Source organism: Acomys minous, assembly GCF_964271855.1.
Source record: "Acomys minous genome assembly, chromosome: 6".
Taxonomy (NCBI): domain Eukaryota; kingdom Metazoa; phylum Chordata; class Mammalia; order Rodentia; family Muridae; genus Acomys; species Acomys minous.
The window spans coordinates 102600544-102620882 of NC_140487.1; the positions used below are offsets into that span (position 1 = coordinate 102600544).

The 20339-nt window shown below is 44.1% G+C and overlaps 1 protein-coding gene across 3 annotated transcripts in view; it reads left to right on the plus strand.

Annotated features, from left to right (window-relative positions):
• The window catches only part of KIAA0319L (KIAA0319 like), a 103526-nt gene that overhangs the window by 59896 nt on the left and 23291 nt on the right, over nucleotides 1–20339 (plus strand). For all 3 annotated transcript variants that reach the window (XM_084786247.1, XM_084786246.1, XM_084786248.1), the window contains 5 exons: nucleotides 4337–4583; nucleotides 6586–6687; nucleotides 13034–13131; nucleotides 17563–17650; nucleotides 19146–19238. In XM_084786247.1, coding sequence (XP_084642373.1) covers nucleotides 4337–4583; nucleotides 6586–6687; nucleotides 13034–13131; nucleotides 17563–17650; nucleotides 19146–19238 — 628 coding nt within the window. The remainder of the gene's footprint in view (nucleotides 1–4336; nucleotides 4584–6585; nucleotides 6688–13033; nucleotides 13132–17562; nucleotides 17651–19145; nucleotides 19239–20339) is intronic.

The window sequence follows — 20339 nt, forward strand, 5'->3', positions numbered from 1 at the left end:
GTTCATTTGCACTTTAAAAAATGTTGCCTGAGGGCATACTACAGGCTCCCTACAGGAAGAGAGTGCGAGGGAAAGCCTGCCTATTTCATGGTGTGCCAGGGTGCACAATAAAACTATTTAGGCATTTAGCACAAGAAGCTTTTAAGGAAATGACAACAATTAAACACAAACCACAAAGAAGGTGAGCCCATAACCTGACTGCAAGCTACAGTCCCTGACTAAACCTCTAACTGTACCCATGTGGGAAGAGTGCAAGAGGCCTGCTGAGGAAGCAGCATCCATGAGGAAGACAGTGGTCGATTTGTGAAGACAGTCTGTGCCAGGTTGAGCTTAAGGTCTATTGCCTTTTACACCAAGTCCGTCTCCTAACCATGGGAAAGCAGCAGGTTACAGCCTGGAGGCTTAGAGATGTCATAGAACAGAGTCTGACTGAAAAGTTAGAGAGGAAGCCAGATTCCTCTCTAAGCAATGAGAAGAGTGACAGCTTTCAACAGGCTATTTGTATCAGCACCTTCATGGCTTAGGGAACATTTCAGAAGAGGAGGAAAGAATGTAGGCGCCAGAGGGCACGGAGAGTGCTGTGAAACAGTCCTCTGCACATAGTGTGACGGTTGCTCTCATGAACTCCCTGCAGCTGTGCTTCCCACGGCCTGCAGAAGGTTAGAGGAGAGGGTACCGCTTCCTTTTCCTTATCCATGCTCCAGTGAATAACTGCTGATGCCCTCTTCTTGTGTGTACATGTAATAAATAAAAAAAATGTTAAGAAAAAGAAAAAGAAATGAAACACAGACCAGAAACAGAAGCAAAGTACCTTTGTCAAAGGTGTAATTATGCACCAAGAGAATTCTAAGAACCCTACACTAGAGATAGCAAGGCTATAGGATATAAGGTCAATACACAGAAATCAATTGTTTGACATATTCATGATATAGAGAGAGACTGAAGTTTTTAAAATGTGTAGTACATTGAAAATCATGAACTAGTTAGGAATAGCAGAGAAAATGCATTGCTGAGGGAAACTTGATAACTAGATAAATGGAGAGAGAAGCCAGCTTAATGGGTTTTAGTGCTTCCTACAGGACTGCTATCCCTTCTCATTCTTCTGGGTCCCTAGCATTCCACCTTATTTGGGAGCAGGGCATTTGCAAATGTAATTTAAGGAGCTTAAGAAGAGAGTAAAAAAAAAAAAGACCATATTTTTGGGGTGACCTCAGAATCCAGTGGGTACTGGCAATATGAAAGAAAAGAAATGGAGATTTGGAGTTTTAGAAAAGGAAGATTGTGTGAAGACAGAGGCAGAGATTAGAGTTGGGTTACTATAAGCCAAGGGATGTTATCTTAGTTACTGTTCTGTTGCTGTGAAGAGACATCTTGACCAAGGCAGCTCTTAGAAAAGAAAGCATTTAACTGAGGACGGTCAGAGGGCCAGTCCATGATCATCATGGTGGAAGCAGACAGGCATGGTGCTGAAGCAGTAGCTGAGAGCCTTACGTTCTTTTTTTTTTTTTTTAATATTTATTTATTATGTATACAGTGTTCTGCTTGTATGTACACCTGCAGGCCAGTAGAGGGCACCAAATCACATTGTGGATGGTTGTCAGCCACCATGTGGTTGCTGGGGATTGAACTCAGGACCTCTGGAAGAGCAGTCAGTGCTCTTAACCACTGAGCCATCTCTCCAGCCCCGAGCCTTACATTCTTATCCACAAGCAACAGGCAGGGAAAAACATTGGGCTTGGTGTGGGCTTTTAAAATCTCAAAGCCCACCCCCTGTGACACATCTCCTCCCACAATGCCATACCACTCCAACAAGACCATACCTCCTACTCCTGCCCAAACAGTTCCACTGTGACCAAGCATTCAAACATACGAGCCTACAGGGGCCATTCTCGTTCAAACCACAACAGATGTTAAAAGTCTTTGGCAGCTGGACAAGATGAAGAAAGACTCTTTGGAGCTCCTCTGCAGAACTGTGTTCCTAACATCTTGCCTTTGGACTTCCGTCTTCAGAACCAAGACAAAGTTCTGTGTTTTTGTTTGTTTGGTTTTTGATACTGTTTTACCAAGACAAGATTTCTCTTGTAACAAGCAGGGTCTCATTATGTATCCCTGGATGTCCTATAAATCTACAGACTAGGTTGGCTTTGAACTCACAGAGATCTGCTGCCTCTGCCTTTGCCTCCAGAATGCTGGGATTTAAGGTGCGTGCCAGCACATCTGGCCCTGTTTTCACATACGTGTTTAGGGATAGAAGTGCTGGCTATACTCACTGCATGTTCGACTTCCTAGACACCGAATTGTTAGGTGCGCTGCTGTGGCCGCCTGCATTCCCACCACAGAGCACAACGTCAGGCCACAGCTTCACCAACATTTGGTGTTCCTGCTCTTGGGAGGCAGAAGCAGGAGGATCTCTGTAAGTTCAAGGCTGGCTGTGGCTACATAGCAAGTTCCAGGCCAGCTTGTGCTAAATAGTGAGACTCTATGTCAATATAAGTAAAAGAACAAACTATCAGTAGTTTTCAAAAGTTGCTGAGGAAATGTATTATATCCCCACTGATGTGGGCATCCTAGGCATCCTGTAACCTTATCAGACTTTGCCATGGATGCCTTCTGGATTCCTTTTTGACAATAGGAGCAGCTTACTGTGGTTTTTTCCTTTGTGATTTTTGTTGTTTTTGTTTTGTTTTTTGAGACAGGGTTTCTCTGTGTAACAGCTCTGGCTGTCCTGGACTCACTTTGTAGACCAGGCTGGCCTGGAACTCACAGAGATCCACCTGCCTCTCTCCAGCCCCGACATGATTTCTTTTATATAAAGTATAAGAAAACACAAACTAGTCTTTTCTGTGACAGAGAACAAATCAGTGGCTGCTTTAGTGGAGGTGGAGGCAGGAAGTTAGTGAGAAGGGCAACGGTGAACCTTGGGGCTAATAGCGATGTTCCTTCTCTAGGTTGTAGTCATGTGGGTGTGAACCTTTGTTTAAAACTGACCACATGTTCTTGTGACGTGTGAGTTTATGTTATGTAACTTGGGCTTCCAGTAAGTTGATTCGTACTAATCCTTTCCACCTCCCTGGCTAAGCTACTCTCCACCTCTCATTTGGTCAAACGTGGTGGTGTTTTGTCCCTCTACTTCTTCAAACCCTAGCAGTGCAATGTGACTTAAGAAAGAAACGTGATTGTGTCCTTCTCTGCATGCGATCCTTTAATTGCTCATCAGTGTGGCCCCTTAAAGTAGCCAGTAGTGTCTTCTGCTGCCCCTCCCGCCTCTCCCTGTGCTTACAGCTTTTGGGTCCCTCCTGCACTGTGCTGATTTCATGTCTGTGCCTATGCTCGCCGTCTACCCTGAGCCTTTTGTGTGGTAAATAGCTGTTTGCCTTTTAAAGCTCAGCTTAGGACTCGTCTTGTGCAGAAGCTTGCAAGGGAGAAAGGATGGCATGCTTTCTTTCAGTTGTTTCTTTGGTTCGTCGCAGCTTTGATAGGAATATTTTCTGTTTGAGCTTATTATGCTTTTAGTTGGCCTTCCTCTGCTAGTTGAGCATAATATTTAGTAATGTTTTTTAATTTTAAATTTTATTTTATATGTATGGATGTTTTGCTTGCATGTATATCTATACAGTGTGTGTGCCTGGTTCCCACAGGGGCAAGAAGAGTGTTTTCGGATTCCCTGCAACTGGAATCACATAAGAGTGTGAGCTGCATTGTGGGTACTGGAAATTGAACCCAGGTCCTCTGGGAGAACAGCCAGTGCTCTAACTGCTGACCTGTGGCTTTAGCTCCTGATATATATATATATATATATATATATATATATATATATATAGTTTTGTTTGTTTTTTGAGACAGGGTTTCTCTGTGTAGCCTTGGCTGTCCTGGACTCACTTTGTAGTCCAGGCTGGCCTTGAACTCACAGCGGTCCACCTGCCTCCCGAGTGCTGGGATTAAAGGCATGCGCCACCACACCCCGGCTGGGTCCTGATTGTTTTGTTGGTTGGTTGGGTTTTGTTTTGTTTTTGAGGCAGGCTCTAATTCCATAGCCCAAGTTAGCCTCAAATTCTGGGCAATCTCTTGCCTCAGCTTCCTGAGTGCTAGATTTATACATGAAAGCCACATGCCCAGCTGAAGAAGCTTTTGTATGGAAAAAAAAATAAAAGATTTTTTATGGCTTTTTGTCTTTAATTTATGGTTCTGGAGATTGAGTTTAGGGCTTGCACATGTCTTCAGTTGTAACACTATTTGGATTTGGGTGGTCTTCAATGTCTTTGACATCATTTCCTGAGCCCAGCCCTGTGAGTCTGTAACTTTTGCCTACTGCCATTAATCTTTCGCATTTCTTTAGGTCCACAAAGCCATTACAGTTCCCAGGCCCTTCACCACTGACCACACTACACAGATTCCTGAATGGCCAAAGAATGTGTCCACCCATCCTGAATCATCAGAGCGTTCCAGTCCTGCATCCAGTACTCAGCATGTAGAAAGCACTGAGCACAGTCCAACTGGCACCCCTCTGCCAGCGGCCCCCTCTGACAGCTATGCTAGCCCCATGCCTCAGGCCTCCTCCCAGAGCACCTCAGCACCGCAGCCAGGTGAGGCCCTCTCTGCTCCTGTCCTTGGGATACGAAGAGCATGTGGAGTATTTGATTAAAATGTTCCTGTTTAGAAGAGAGAACAGAGGAGCCATGCCTGACTGTTGAATGTTAGAGACAAAATAACCCTGTCTGTATCCCTGAAAATGTGTGGGATTTGGAGCCCGACCTGGGGAACTTTAGGGAGCGCATTTTCTCAGAGCCAGATCTCTACTGAGAGTTAAAGGCACAGATTTGCAGGTGTCATGGTAGACATCTGTTGTTTTGGGGGTGGGGGCAGGAGAACCATGAACTCAAATCATCCTTGTCTGTGAGTTTGAGACAAACCTGAGCTACATGAGACCATCTAAAACAACCAAGCAAAAACACAAATGGGGAGTATTTGATGAATGATGCTTAAAGAATGAAGACAGAGGTGCAGGAAGATACAGCTCTGATGGCACCCGTTGGCCTCTCAGAAGCCTGGCTGTGGGTTCTGGCCTGATTTGCTGGCCTGATTCTCAGAACATCTTTATTTCCAAAGCAACCAGAGAAAGGAGCTTAGACCCAGAGCTTCCCCTTAGCAAGCCTGCTTTGTGGGGCGGGGCTGAGGTAGTAGGTAGAGATCATTCATTAATGGCTAATGGGTGAGCCCAAAAAGTCAGGGTCAAAGCAAAATCAATGAACGCATTTCGCCCCCGCCACTTTCAGTTTCCTAGGGTCTCCTTTGTTGGTAACAGAACATGACACTGTAGTACCTGTCCTGACCCTGGGTGTGATTCCTGTGTTCAGGTGATGCCTGCCGATTTTCTGTGTAACTGGAGGATTTGGCTTGTACTGTGTTCACTAGCTAATTTTGGTCAGTTATAATTTCTCTGAGTATAATGGTGGCTTCTTCTTCTTCTTCTTCTTCTTCTTCTTCTTCTTCTTCTTCTTCTTCTTCTTCTTCTTCTTCTTCTTCCTCCTTTTCCTCCTCCTCTTCCTCCTCCTGCTCCTGCTCTTCCTCCTTTTTTTCCTGAAAGTTACTCTAGAGAGCTCTTATTCCCTTTCCTGGGGCAGCTGCAGGCTGCAGCTTCCATAAAGGATGGCTTCATTTTTCTCTAAGTGCAATGCTCCTGAGCAGAGGCAGATAAATCTCCAGCTTCCTATTTGTCTGGGAAGCCCTTTCCACCTTAGCCTTGGAATACAAGTTGACTAGCCTGTTGTTTGCGGTAAGGTCTCCTAGAATTGAGGCCTCATATCATGTCAACAATTATTGCCAGAGGAATAGGACTGAACCAGTGGTTTTCAGTGCTCTGACCCATATGCTCTCCTCAGCCCTCAACAACAATATTGAGAAACTCAAACACATAGGAGATAGGTGGCAAATAGTGTCAGACCAACACCTTACACTCAACTAGGAGAGTAACACTGTGAGTGTCTTAGAAAGATTGATGTATGTGTCATAACAAGACCGGATGGGCTGGAGTAAGTGGGGGCACAAGAGGAATTAAATCTTGGAATAATCTTAACTGTGAAGAATGAGTCACGGTGAGTTGTAGCAGTTGAAGAAAAAAAAGTGGGTCTTTAGAGTGACCTTTGCCTTTTTTTTTTATTATATATCTTATTAAAAAGGTATTTATCTGAGAAAAGCAGGCATTGAGACAGAACTTGAACTCTTTCTTTGTCAAGTAGTATATAAAGCAGATCTGGAGAAAGACGTTAGTTGGAATGTACTGGGGAAGAAACTGGCCCTAAGTCTGCTGCTGCACTGAAATGCTGTAAGGTGGGGGCAGTGGGCAGGAGTGAGTGCCACCAGCCCGACAGCTGGGCATTACACTCCTCTTAGATTTGCGAAGCTGCAGCTCAGTGATGACCTGAGAGACCCTTTTCAATGGAAAAGTGGACACTGAATCAGACTTGAGGGGATTAGAGCGTAGACAAGTAGCAGATGAAGATGGTGGTTGAGGACGCCTCAGGAAAGGAAGGGGAGACACAGCCATGTGGATGTGCCGCTGACTGCAGTGCTGTCACTTCATTCCAGCCGTGAAGGAGCTGGTGGTGTCTGCAGGGAAGAGTGTCCAGATCACCCTGCCTAAGAATGAAGTTCAGTTAAATGCTTTTGTTCTCCCCGAACCAGAACCAGGTAAGGTACCCCTTCGGGAAACATTTTAGTTTGCACTTGTATCTGTAAGCCTCCCTTCATTTGCTTTTGCAATGGCTCCGTGAAGACGGGGTGTACATGTGGACACACAAATCTGCATGGGCACAGGAGGCAGTGTTCTGCCTGGCTAGAGGTCAGTGGCTCTGTTTTCTTAGCAGTGCTGGGTCCTATATATGCTAGATTAGTGCTCTGCCATAGAGCTACCCGCCTCCCCCCTGCCCCCCCCCCACGCCCCAGCCTGATGTCAAACCAGTGTCAAATCCTAATTCACTCTTTCGTTAGTTTAATTATTTTAAGCAAATGATTCCTGAGTTTTTAATTTCTCAATAAAAATGGGAACAATAATACCTATTTTACAATGTTACCTTAAAGGGCAAAATGTGCCAGTATCTCAGTGCCCTTGTTCAGTGCCTAGCTCAGGCTCTTCAGTGTGAACCTTTATATAAGATTGTGTTGTGTCCGTCTAAAGAAGAGCAAGGCTGGGGATAGAACTCAGTGGTAAGAGGAGAAGAGGCAGGAACCTAGTTATTCTATTTATTTTGGCTAAACAACTAATAATTAGAGATGCAGAGCTTCAAGACTACTGGTAATATAGATTTGTTACTTGAAAAAGTCAGGACTGGGAAGATGGTTCAGTGCATAATGGCTCTTATCACTAAGCCTGATGGCACAAGTCCCACAGCCCACGTGGTAAAAGGGGAGAACTGATACCTTCATGTTGTCTTGAAGGTGAGGAGGTAAATTTAACAGAAAGCTTTTAAAGAAAAAAAAAAGTACAAGCTTCAACCTGGCAAACAAAATTTACACTTATAAGTTATGTGAGTTGGTGATAAATTCACTGTTTAAGCTCTTTTAGTATTAGCATCCATTTCATATTTTAAGTATATGTTAATATACCAAATTTGACTCATAACACAAAGATAATCTCATCAGACTACCAGTGACAAGGACTAAAGCATTGAAAGTGATTGGTTTGTTTTTGTGTAACTCATATTAAAAGGCTGACCAAGTAAAATATGCTTTCCTCTATCAAGCAAGCCCTTCTATTTTATATTTGGCTGCTTCCAAGTCACTGTTCTTTGTTGTTGGGTCTGGAGAGGCTGCTCAGTGGTTAAGAGCATGCTCTCTGTATCTAGAGGACCCGAGTTCAGGTCCCAGCACCCACACTGGGGGGATTATAGCCATGTGTAACCCAGCTCTCTTAGATCTGATGCCTCTAGCCACAGGGCACCTACATTCAGTTGCACACACCCCAACATCACACATAATTTAAAAATCATGAAAATAATCTTTTAAAATGGATTTTTTGTTGTTTTGGAGAAAGAGAGCCTCACTGTGTTGGCCTTGAACTCATTGAGAGTCACCTTACTCTGCTTCCCGAGTACTGGGGTCAAAGGTGTACACTTGGTTGAATTCAGATATCCTTTGTTGTTGTTGTTGTTTTTCGGAACAGGGTTTCTCTGTGTAGCCTTGGCTGTCCTGGATTCACTTTGTAGGTCAGGCTGGTCTCAAACTCACAGCGATCCGTCTGCCTCTGCCTCCCGAGTGCTGGGATTAAAGGCATGCGCCACCACCGCCTGGCCACTTTTTTTTTTTTTTAAACTAAAAAAGATTTTTTTTGTTTTGTTTAGTTTTGGTTTTTTCGAGATACGGTTTCTCTGTGTAGCCTTGGCTGTCCTGGACTCTGTAGACCAGGCTGGCCTCGAACTCACAGAGATCCGCCTGCCTCTGCCTCCCTAGTGCTGAGATTAAAGGTGTGTGCCACCATCCCCCAGCTAAAAAAAGATTTTTTTTCATGCAATATATTTGATCATGTTTTTCTCCTCTTCCAATTCTTCTCAATCTCCTCCACCTACCTACCCACCCAATTTTATGTTATTTTTCTCTCTCTTTCAAAAGTATAACCATAGAAAAAAGAAGAAACAAAACCAAACAAGAAACAAGAACAAAAACCCCCACAAAAATAAAAATAAACAAGCAAAAGACCAATAAGAAGGGGAAAAAAGCTCAAAATAAAACAAAACGAAACAGAAAGCCCGTAAAAAAATACCACTGTGTTTGTTAACTACTTCTGGGCATAGGCCTTTAGTGTGGTTTACAGACCCAGGCTGACTCCACTGGTGAAACCTGATTTTTCCTTTGCCAAGGGTTTCAGTTACAGAGCTTCTTGATTAGGGATGGGGCCCTCTGTCCACTTCCCTCTCCAGTGCTGGGACCCCATCTGGCTTGAACGTGTACAAGTGGCCCATATTACCACAATCACTGTGAGCTTGCATCTGCATCAGTCGTGTTTTAACTGTAGTGATGTTTCTTTTATTACTTGAGTGCCCTTAAGTTTGGTACATAAATATTTAGAAGTGCAATATCCTCTTGGTGACTTTTTCTTTTAATGATTATTATGTTGTATCCTTCTTTATCTTTTCTGCTTAGTTTTTTATTTTATTTTATTTTATTTTTTGGTTTTGTTTTTGTTTGTTTGTTTTTGGTCAGATATTAAAATGACTACACCTGCTTGCTTCTTAGGTCCATTTGCCTAGAATACCCTTTTCTATCCTCTAACCCTGCCATGATAATTGTCCTTGATTGTGAGGTGTGTGTGTTTCTTGAATACAGCAGAAAGATGGATCCTGTTTTCTCACCCATTCTGTTAGTCTATGTCTTTATTATTGGGAAATCAAGAACATTGAGAGTTCTCAATGAACAGTGTTCATTGATTCTTGTTATTTTGTGGTTATACTGCCCCCCTCTAATTTATTGCTCTGAGAGTATTTACACCTTGTGTCCTCTTGGGTGTGGTTAACCTCTTCAGACTCAAGTTTTCCTTCTAGTGGCCTAGTAGAGCTGGATTGGTTTTACTGTGGAATGTTTTTTCTTCATTGACTGTGATCAATGGTTTTGCCAAGTATAGACATCTGAGCTGGCTTCTGTAGACTCTCAGAGTTGGCAGAACATATGTCTAGGCCCTTCTGGCTTTCAGTGTCTCTGATAAGAACTCAGTTCTTATTCTGTTGTTGTTGTTGTTGTTGTTGTTGTTGTTAGTGGTGGTAGTGGTTTTTTGTATTTTGTTTGTTTGTTTTGGTCAGGTATTATTCTAATGGGCCCACACTTATATATGAATTGGTCTTTTATTTTCTTTGAAGATTTTAGTATTTTATTTTTTGGTTTTTTGAGACAAAATTTCTCCATGTCACAGCTCTGGATGTCCTGGGACTTGCTCTGTAGACCAGGCTGGCCCCAAGCTAACAGAGATCTGCCTATCTCTGCGTCCTACGTGCTGGGATTAAAGGTGTGCGCCACCACCGCCCAGCTCTAGTAGTTTCATTATTATGTGTCATGGGGAGTATATTTTTCTGGTCTAGTCCCTCGGTATTCTGTATGCTTTTTGTACCTTGATAGGGTAGGGAAAGTTTCTTCTGTGATTTTGTTAAAATATTTTCTGTGCATCTGACCTGGGTTTCTTTTCCTTCCTCTATTTCTATTATTCATAAATTTGACCTTTTCATAGTGTCCCAGATTTCATGGGTGTTTTGTGCCTGGATTTTTTTTTTCTTTTTTGAATGAGCTATCCATTTCTTCTGACTTGTTATTTGTTTGGTTTGTTGTTATTTGAGAGAAGGTTTCTTGTGTAACCTTGGCTGTCCTGAAACTCACTCCGTAGACTAGGCTGGCACTGAACTCATAGAGATACACTTGTCTCTGCCCCTCACATGCTGAGATTAAAGGCATGTGTCACCACCACCCAGTCCATTTTCTGCCTTTTCTTTAAAACCTGAAATGCAGCCAGGTAGTGATGGTTCATGCAGAGGCAGGCGAATCTCTGTGAGTTTGAGGCCAGCCTGGTCTACAAAGTGAGTTCCAGGACAGCCAGGGCTTTTACATAAGAGAAACCCTCTATCTATCTATCTATCTATCTATCTATCTATCTATCTATCTAACAAACAAAAGACCTGAAATTCTCTGTTGCATGACCTTTCATGTGTTGAACTGTTTTCACTATTTTATTAATTTGTATTTTTATGGTTTTCATTAAGGTAGTTACTCATATCCTCGTTAAGGTTCTTAAATATACTCAGGATGGCAATTTTGAAGTCTTGTCCTGTGCTTCAGCTAAGTTCTCAGGGCCTGTTGCAGTAGGATCACTGGTCTCTAGGGAAGCACACTGTCTTGGCTAGTCAGTTTGTGTTCTACATTGTGTCACAGGCGCCTGGAGTTATGTTTCTTTCTTTTTCTTTTTCTTTCTTTCTTTCTTTTTTTTTTTTTTAGTTTTTAGAAACAGAGTTTCTCTGTGTAGCCTTCGCTGACTATAGACCTGGCTAGCCTTGAACTCACAGCGATCCTCCTGCCTGTGACTCCTGAGAGCTGGGATTAAAGCCATGAGCCACCACCACTTGGACGAAGTATTGCTTGGCTTTGTTGAGTGGTGCTGTGTTCTGTGGTTGCTGTTGCCCTCTCTGGACCCTAGGCAGGTGTAGTGTGTGAGGTTCCTGGGAAAGAGTGCTTCTGAGGGTCAGCAGGTGACACAGAGGGAGGGAGATGAGCTAGGAGGAAAGGCAGAGAAGGGCCTTGGGAAAGAGCGGAGAGGAGCTCAGTCCCACCAAGAGGCAGAGTCCCCAGGGAGTGGAGTAGGGTGGGCGCTGGGTGCCTGCAGGCAGCAGGAGTAAGTGTGGAGCTGGAGGAATGAAAGGCTCAGTCCACCTTCTCCAGAGAAGCTCTGTCCTTTTCTTCCTTGAGTGTTAAGTTCAAGGTGAATGAACACTTGCCCTTAAATATGGAGGTGAGGATAACACTTAGTTAAGTAGTGGTTGCTTCTGCTTCTGTTCTTTCATGGAAGTTAGGCCCTGCTTTGCAGTATTTTCCCCCCAACTTATATTTGTACACATATTTCTGAGTTTTTATCATATTGAAGATCATCATTCGAAAACACAGATTTGTTTCAAACTGTCCTCTGTCCAGGTTCTTTAGTTTTCTGAACAGGATAATTTCACTTTAAAAGTTGGGGCCACTGAGGCAGGACCCTGTCTGCGTGCTCTTTGTTCTGTTCTGCCCTGTGGTGGCTCACTAGGATCTCTGTACGGTTGGAAGGACTGGTTTGAAGAGTCCTGCACCAGATCAGCGTCAGCCTCCTGTCTAACAGCCGCTACGCTGTGCACTCCTACCCAGGGGTGAACTTCTGCCGACGAGGCACCATTCACTCCTGAGGCTCTGACTAGGAATATCATCCTTTTTTGAAGTCTATTTTTAGCTTTTGAGATATAAAATTATCAGTTCCTAATCTATTGTGAATGTGTCTTCTGTGTGTGAATTTTTTTAAATTACAGTTTGAAGAATTATCTCGTAGCATGAGTTCTGACTATTGCTGCTCCTCTGCCTCTTCATGCTTGACCCCTGTATGTGCACATCTGAGAGTAGCTCAGGATGAGACAGGCCAAAGCCACACTAGTTTGAGGGGAGAGAGGGGAAGGCTTATAAAATAAAATTTGCTTCTCAGATTTTGGGGATTAGGCTGTTTGATGTGCCTCATTTGAGCTCATTAAGTAAACGTGTAGCCCTGGGACTTGGGACTTGCCTCCTATCTCTCGAGTAGAAACTAAAACTTCTACCCCATACTGCCTTTCCCCAGCTGGAGATGCATTTGTCTCCAGTGTAAGGCTACTTTACTGGGGGGATTCCACACAGATGACAGGCTTCTATGCTCACACTGGCAGTGATAGTCTAAGCTGCAAATGAGGACCATTTAATGCTTCATTTGATCTTAATTAATTTCGGTGGGGCCTGTTTTAAATGGGCCATGCCCTTCCATCTTCTGCAGTGTGTTATTTAGCTCAGCAGGAATGAAGTAGCTCTTTTAACTCACCAGGATGTGATGACCTCAGTGAGACGAGCATTGTTAGCACTGTGTAAAAAGCTATTTTTGAACCATGTTATTTAGAAGTCATTGCTGTTCTTTGTTGCAAAAGAAGTTTGTAGAAAATGACCTTTGTTCCCAGTGAGCTTGTCTCTAGTGGTTGGCAGGACATGGATTTTCCGTGAGAAGCACATCGTGAACAACCTGATTTTATTTATTTATTTAGGATTGGCCCAAGGGTGGGTATGGGCCGAATGAGCACTGTTGAGAGAATGAAAGAGACCCTGGCTGTAGCTGAGTCAAGAGAACCCTCTCAGGAAATGGTTTGGCTTCCCTACAGACTTTGGGGTAGAATCTTAAAACTAAGGCTTTATCAGCATTTAAAGAGGTTTGTTATTGGCAGGCTGTGGAAGCCATTTGCTCTTGGCAGCCTTTTGTGAGTAGGTGCATGTTTTCATGGTTTTTCTAACTGCCCTTCCATAGGAGAAACCTACACCTACGACTGGCAGCTCATTACTCATCCCAGAGACTACAGTGGAGAGATGGAAAGGAAGCACTCCCAGATTCTCCAGCTGTCCAAGGTGAATGGGCCTCCTTTCACTTGCAGGGCGAGGGCAGAAGAGGCAAGTCTCTGAAACAGAGAACAGTTTCCTGTCCACATGCAAGTTGGGGACAGTCTTTCAGCTGTGAGCCCTTCACAGGTCCCCATGGCGGACAGCCAGTGTTTACTATCAGAGTCTCAGATTGTCATGCTGGTGACAAGACTGTACCAGCATGGTTGCCATGCCTGAAAACACACACTCAGCAGATCTGCGAGGTGACCAGGCACTGCAGGATTCCAGAGAGAGGCTAGGTTAACTGTCCACGTGACTGCACTGCTGGCTCTGCTGGCCAAGTCCCTCTGCCATTCAGAGTAGTTATGAGCAATAAAGTGTTCGTGTGCTGTGGCCCAGCACTTTGTGCACTCAGTGGCAGTTCATTGCAAACTGTGGCAGCCAGTTGGGATCATGCAGTGGATTAATCAGAGTCTTTCTGCATAGACCAGGCTGGCCTCGAACTCAGAGATCCACCTGCCCCTGCTTCTGGAGGGCTGGGACTAAAAGTATGCCCTGCCACATTCAGCCAAAATCATAATCTTAATATTCAAGAACAGTAGAGTTTAGGTGACACAAAGCAGGTAATTAAACAGAGGGTGCATGGTCAGTAATGGAGTCACTGAGGACCTGGGGCTTACAGTGGGTCGTGAAAGGGGTAAAGGCGAATACTCTAGCAGGAGAAGCTCTGGGTCAGACCTGTGCAGGGAGGAATGCCACATGGTCCCACATGTGAAGAGAACGGCATAAGCAAGTAGCAGAGAAGCAGATGCTGGTGGCAGAGCTTTGGATGCCTTTGAATCTTGTAATTAATTTTTATTTTGTGTGTGTGGTATCAAGTATGACAGTAAGTGCCTTTATCTGCTGAGCCGCCTCGTTGGCTTTACCTCTGAGTCTTGTCTATAGAGCAGAGAACCTGTGAGAGACTACTCAGATTTTCAGTTTAGAAATATGGCCTTTCATAGATTGGTGGAGATAAGACTCCAAGAGGGAAAGTAAATGAGGAATCTATTGACAAATTTAGGTAGGAAATGATATTATCCTAAATAAAAACATTGAAATAGGAAATTAAAACAAGAAAGCCAGGCATGGTGCCACATGCCTGTAATCCTAGCACTGTGGAGGCAGAGGCAGGAGGATCTCTAGGGGTTCGAGGCCAGTCTGGTCTACAAAAGCAAGTCCAAGACAGCCAAGGCTACAGAAAAACCACCACCACCACCACCACCAACAACAACAACAACAAAAAACCCAAAAACAAAAAAAGAAGTATTTGTTCCATTCAGACCACATAGCAGACATATTGTAATTATTTTACTGAATTATTCCTTTTTTAAATTTTGTTTCTGTTTGTTTTTCGAGACAGGGTTTCTCTTGTGCATCCCTGGCTGTCCTGTACCCGCTTTCTAGACCAGGCTGGCTTCGAAATCACAGAGATCCGCCTGCCTCTGCCACTCTGAGTGCTGGGATTACAGGAGTGTGCCACTGAGCCTGGCTGATAATAGGTCTTAATATATTTTACAAAAAAAAAAAAATGTTTAAAAAGAAATGTCCTGGCCAGAGTTCACAAAGCCATGAAATGATGGGTCACATCTAGAACCTTCCATCTCTCTTTCTTTCTCTCTCTCTCTCTCTCTCTCTTTTTTTGTTTTTTTTTTTGTTTTTTTTTTTGTTTTTCGAGACAAGATTTCTCTGTGTAGCCCCGGCTGTTTTGTACTCCCTTTGTAGACAGGCTGGCCTTGAACTCACAGAGATCTGCCTGCCTCTGCCTCCTGAGTGCTGGGATTAAAGGTGTGCGCCACCACGCCCAGCTAGAACCTTCTATCTCTTAAGCCCATGCTTCATTCATAACCACTGTGATGAACGGCTGAGTGGCCAAGGCCGTGAGTAGAGACAAGTGGGCAAAGCTGAGACACTAGACGGAGATGTTGGGGAGGAGAGAAGTCGGGGGTAATTCTAGCTTCCAAAATTAGACTTTTGGGGTAGATGAAATTAAAGGCAAAGAAAATAAAACATGTTTGAAGGAGATTTACAGAGGGATGACTAATTCGTTTGAAGCAGAGTAGTCTAAGGTACACATGAGGTACTTGGGTGGAGCTCACCCATTAGTAGCTGGAGGAAAGGACTAGAGGCCAGGAGACAAATCTGGTTCAAGGGATAAGTTTGTACACCTGCCTAAGGTTGACGCTGTAGTCATAGCTAAGGTCTGCCAGGGAGAGCATGTGGGTAGGCTGGGGTCCAGGGGCACTCCGTTCCTCAAAACACGGAAGGCAGAGGGCATGGAAGGAGCAAGGTAGAGAGGGAGAAGCCAGGGACAAAAGCATTTTGAGGAGAGACTGGATGATTAGCATTCATCCAGAAAAGATGAAAATAAGAAAACATTTATTTTCTTTCATGATGTTCATTTTAATCATAACAGGAAGAATTTAGAAACCACCCAAGTATTTAACAATGTGGAATGCTGTGTGAATTATGACACATAAATAATGTCCTGTTCTACAGTCCTCCAAATGAAAGAATGTTAAATATACTATATCATAACTGGGAACATTTCTTATGCTAAATTAACAGAATAAAGAACAATAATGACATATTGATTTTTAGCTGGACCCCAGTAGCGATGAAATGGCCTGGGATAGTGACAGGTACGTGACTAGCTCTGAAGAAATGAGTGTATGCCTTTAATCCCTTTACTCTGGAGGCAAAGGCATGTGGATCTTAGTTTAAGGCCAGTCTGGTCTACAAACAACAACAACAAAGCAAAACAAAACCAGAAAGAAAGAAAAGAAATGAGCTACTTTTTTGTAGCCAGGTATGATGGTGCATGCTTTTAGTCCCAGCACTTGGAAGGCAGTTACAAAGAGAGTCTAGAACAGCCAGGGCTACACAGAGAAACCCTGTCTTGAAAAACCAAAGAACAGCTGGGTGTGATGGCACACATCTTTAATCCCAGCACTTGGGAGGCAGAGGCAGGCAGATTGCTGTGAGTTCAAGGCCAGCCTGATCTATAAATCGAGTCCAGGACAGCCAGGGCTAACACAGAGAGACTCTGCTTCGAAAACCAAAAAAAACAAAAAAACAAAAAACAAACAGCAACAAAAGAAGAAGAAGAAGAGGAAGAAGAAGAAGAGGAAGAGGAAGAAGAAGAAGAAGAAGAAGAAGAAGAAGAAGAAGAAGAAGAAGAAGAAGAAGAAGAAGAAGAAGAAGAAGAAGAAGTAGAAGAAAAGAAAAACCCAAGAACAAAACAAAAACACCAAAACTATTTTTTGTATGTAGTTAGTCAAGGATTAGAGGAGACAAATACTAAACAGTGGCATGCTGGGCTGGTGACTGTGGTGGCTTTACTGTGTTCCCTCTTTGTATTGTGTTTCTACAGTTAGTGGAAAGTGGAAGGAAAGTCAGATATTTAAGAAGTACTTTGATTTTTGTTTGTTTCTTTGGTTTATGATGATGATGATGTTTTGCTTTATTGGTTTTTGTTTTTTGTTTTGTTTTTTTGAGACCCTGGATGTCCTGGAACTTACTCTGTTGACCAGTCTGACCTCAAACACAAAGATCCACATGCTTCTGCCTCCCAAGTGCTGGGATTAAAGCTCTACACCACCACTGCCCAGCCTATTTTTTTTTTAATTAAATGTAGTTTTGTATGTATGGGTGAATTTGCCTGCATAAATATCAGTACCACTTGCATCCCTTGGGCCCAAGGAGACTGGAAGAGGGCATTAGATCCCCTGGGACTGGAGTTACAGACAGTTGTGAGCTGCCATGTAGGTGCTGGGAGTTGAACTCAGGACCTCTGGAAGAGCAGCTAATGATCTTAACCGCTGAGCCATCTCTCCAGCCCCTCGTTTGTTGTTGTTTGTATTTTTAATAAGATGCTTGTCTTTGAAGACATGATTTTTAAAATGAGTTTTAAATTATCATCTATGTATCTATTTATATTCATTGCTATTTTACCTGGATGTGTGTCTGAGTGAGGGTGTTGGATTCCTGGGAACTGAGTCACAGACTGGTGTGAGCTGCCATATGGGTGCTGGAAATTGAACCCGGATCCTTGGAAAAGCAACCAGTATTCTTAACTGCTGAGCCATCTCTCCAGCCCATTGAAGATATGATTTTTTAAGATGTCATAACTGGGAAGTGGGTGGCTGGGTCTTTAGTGGTTTCTCTGAGAAGAAAAAGGGATATAGAGAGATTGAACCCTTTTTGTTATAGATATAGCCAGTAATAAGAGTCACACTATAAAGCCATGTTTCTCATTAACTTAGCCCATCTTTAATCCCTTTAGCCAGTTTACTTTTTTCCACTTTGAAAATTGTGCAAGAAGAGAATGCAGGATTCAGGCCAGGAATGTGCTCTGTTGTCCTAGCCACGGCTTCAGCTCCTTGCAGTTATCTAAAGGGTCTTGTCTTCTCTTGTCAGCTGACTCCAGGCCTGTATGAGTTCAAGGTGATTGTGGACGGTCAGAATGCCCATGGGGAAGGCTACGTGAATGTGACAGTGAAGCCAGGTATGCGTCCATGGCTCCCTCTGCAGGACTTCTGACAAGGAGCCCTCACCTCAGGCCTTTAGATTCCTATTCTTTTTCTGTGGGGGGGGGGGGGTGTGAGGGGAGATATTGTATTCTATTTATTAGGCAATTCCTAGCCCATTGTGCTGGGCACAGGAACATTAGTCACTGGTCTGTACCCTAAGGCCCAAGCACTGACCTGTCTACCAGAGACTCCAAGTGGGCCGGGCCCAGGTGTGGTAATTAGCAAGCCTGAGAAGCCTGCAGCCCTGGAGAGGCACACAGGAGGCCTGGCCACGTGACTTCCAGAGGTCCGTCGTTAAACACTACCAGCTCTTTCACATTTGAAACTCTGTCCTGAATCCATACTGTGCTACTCTTAAAATGGGCCTGTTGGTAGACCCCGGGACAGTGGCAAGGCACCAGACTTGGCACTTGACAGACATTGGAAAGAAGCTGGAGATGAGCGCCTGTCCTGGCACAGATGTGTGCCACCTTCCTCCTCTGCTGGCACTACAGATCTCTGTTCCTTGAGCTCTGAACCCAAAACAAGGTTCACTGGACATTGTCTGTGTGGCCTGCAGGCTAGGACTGTAGCTCAGTGGTGAGGTGCTTGATAGCACGAGTGATGCTGTGTGCCATGCTCAGCAGGGCAGAGAAACGAAAGGCCATGTGTGACTTCTGGTCAGCATGAAGACCATTTGGTCACACATCAACGAAAAGGCTAGTGTGTTTGCATCTTACAGTCACTCAGATAGACTAGAGTGGTCTGTGGCTTTCTGTTCACTCAGCCGTATGAGCCTGACGTGGTCGTCTCTAGCAGTTGAGAGGTCATTGCATCTCTAGCAGACCTGTATCAAAGGATACTTTGCTTGCTAAAGTTTTAGTGCTCATTTCTTGTCTCCCTCTATTTGGGCTAACCCAAAAGTAGTGACTGGTAGCCATGGTACTTTCCATATGCTTGATACATGTGAGCATTGAACGAATGTCTAGGGCCTAGTAGTGATGCATTTATTTCAGTCCAGCTCTCAGGAGGTTTGAGTTAAAGGTCAGTCCCACCACATAGCCACAGGCTGTGTGCTAGCATGGTCTTAGGAACAGCAGCTTTGGAACAGTCCTGACCAGGTAGGTGTCTCACATTAGAATGACAGCCTGGTCTTGTTACTTTCCCATCTGGTGATGCTTCATGCCTCAGTTACCCATTGCAAACTGATTTATGCTAGCTAGGCAGTGGTGGTGCACGCCTTTAATCCCAGCAATTGGGAAACAGGCGAGTGGATCTCTGTGAGTTCAAGGCCAGCCTGCTCTACAAAATAAGTTTTAGGACAACCAGGTTACACAGAGAAACCCTGTCTCAAAAGAAGGAAGAGAGGAAGGAAGGAAGAAAGGAAGAAAGGAAAGCAAGCAAGCTAATTTATAATCAGCATAGATGTAGCCTACCCCTCCTACAATTTTACATTTTCTCTCCTGATTTCTTTTGGTCACTTTCTTGCAGAGCCCCGTAAGAACCGGCCTCCTGTTGCTATTGTGTCACCTCAGTTCCAGGAGATCTCGCTGCCCACCACTTCCACCATCATCGATGGCAGTCGTGAGTGTCTGTCTTGAGTACTGTGGTCACTGTGAGCTCTGGGACCAGGCGTGTCCATATTCTACTTAGCTCAGCCTTTCTAACTGTGTTATGGGGAGGTTAGCTGTGTAGACCAACTGACCAGACAGTTACTAGTCAGGCCACAGTTAAAATCTTGTTTGCAGTAACCATTCTACTCAGAGAAAATAGGATTGTGCATACATTTAGAATTACTTTAGTTGAAGCCTGCTGGTTTTCATATTTGCATAGATGATGTTTCCTTTCTTTGTTGTACAAATCAAGTTCTAGGCTACATCAGTAACCAAGAAGACTGCCCTAGGGATGTTCAACAGACATGCCTAAAGGCTCTTGTAGGCCTCCTGGAGAGGCTCACTGTATATCCTGCCTGGGTCTATATTCTTTTTGTTTTGTTTTGGGCTTTTTGTAATGCTTTTTGGAGATTTATTTTCATTATTTTAAGTGTCTGTAGGGGTGTGTGTCCATGTGGTATGTGCATGGAGTGCAGGTGCTCAAGGAGGCCAGAGGAATTCCATTCCTTAGATGGAGCCAGAGGTCCAGGTAGCTGTGAGCTACCTGATAGGGGTTCTAGAAACTGAACTCTGCTCCTCTGAAAGAGCAGCATGTGCTCTGGAGCCACCATCTTTCTAGCCCCTGGGTCTTTATTAATGTGACTGTGGATTGAGGTTTCTAGAGCTGTGGGTGTGACTCAGTGGTGCAGTGTTTGCCTATAGTATGCACAAGACCTGGTTTAGTCCTCAACACCAGGGAAAAAATAAAAACCAGCCCCAACCCAGTCCTTCCCCACCACTCTCCCTGCCTTGGTGCTAACATGATTTTTGTCCGACAGAGCCCTTGTTCTGGCAGAGGACACTCAAAAAAGGTTAAGCATTTTATATCAGTGGTTCTGCCAAGAGGAAGGGACCAGGGAGAAGCAGGTGCCAGAGAAAGGGGACAAAGGTTCAGACACCACTTGTTGTGTTATAGTTTGGAGTAGGGCAAAGTTGAATACTACCTAAAGACACCATGAAGAATGTCTCCCTGTTCTCCAGACAGCTAGCAGCGTTGCTGCCTGTGTCTCTGCAGGGAGGTTTTCTGCATATT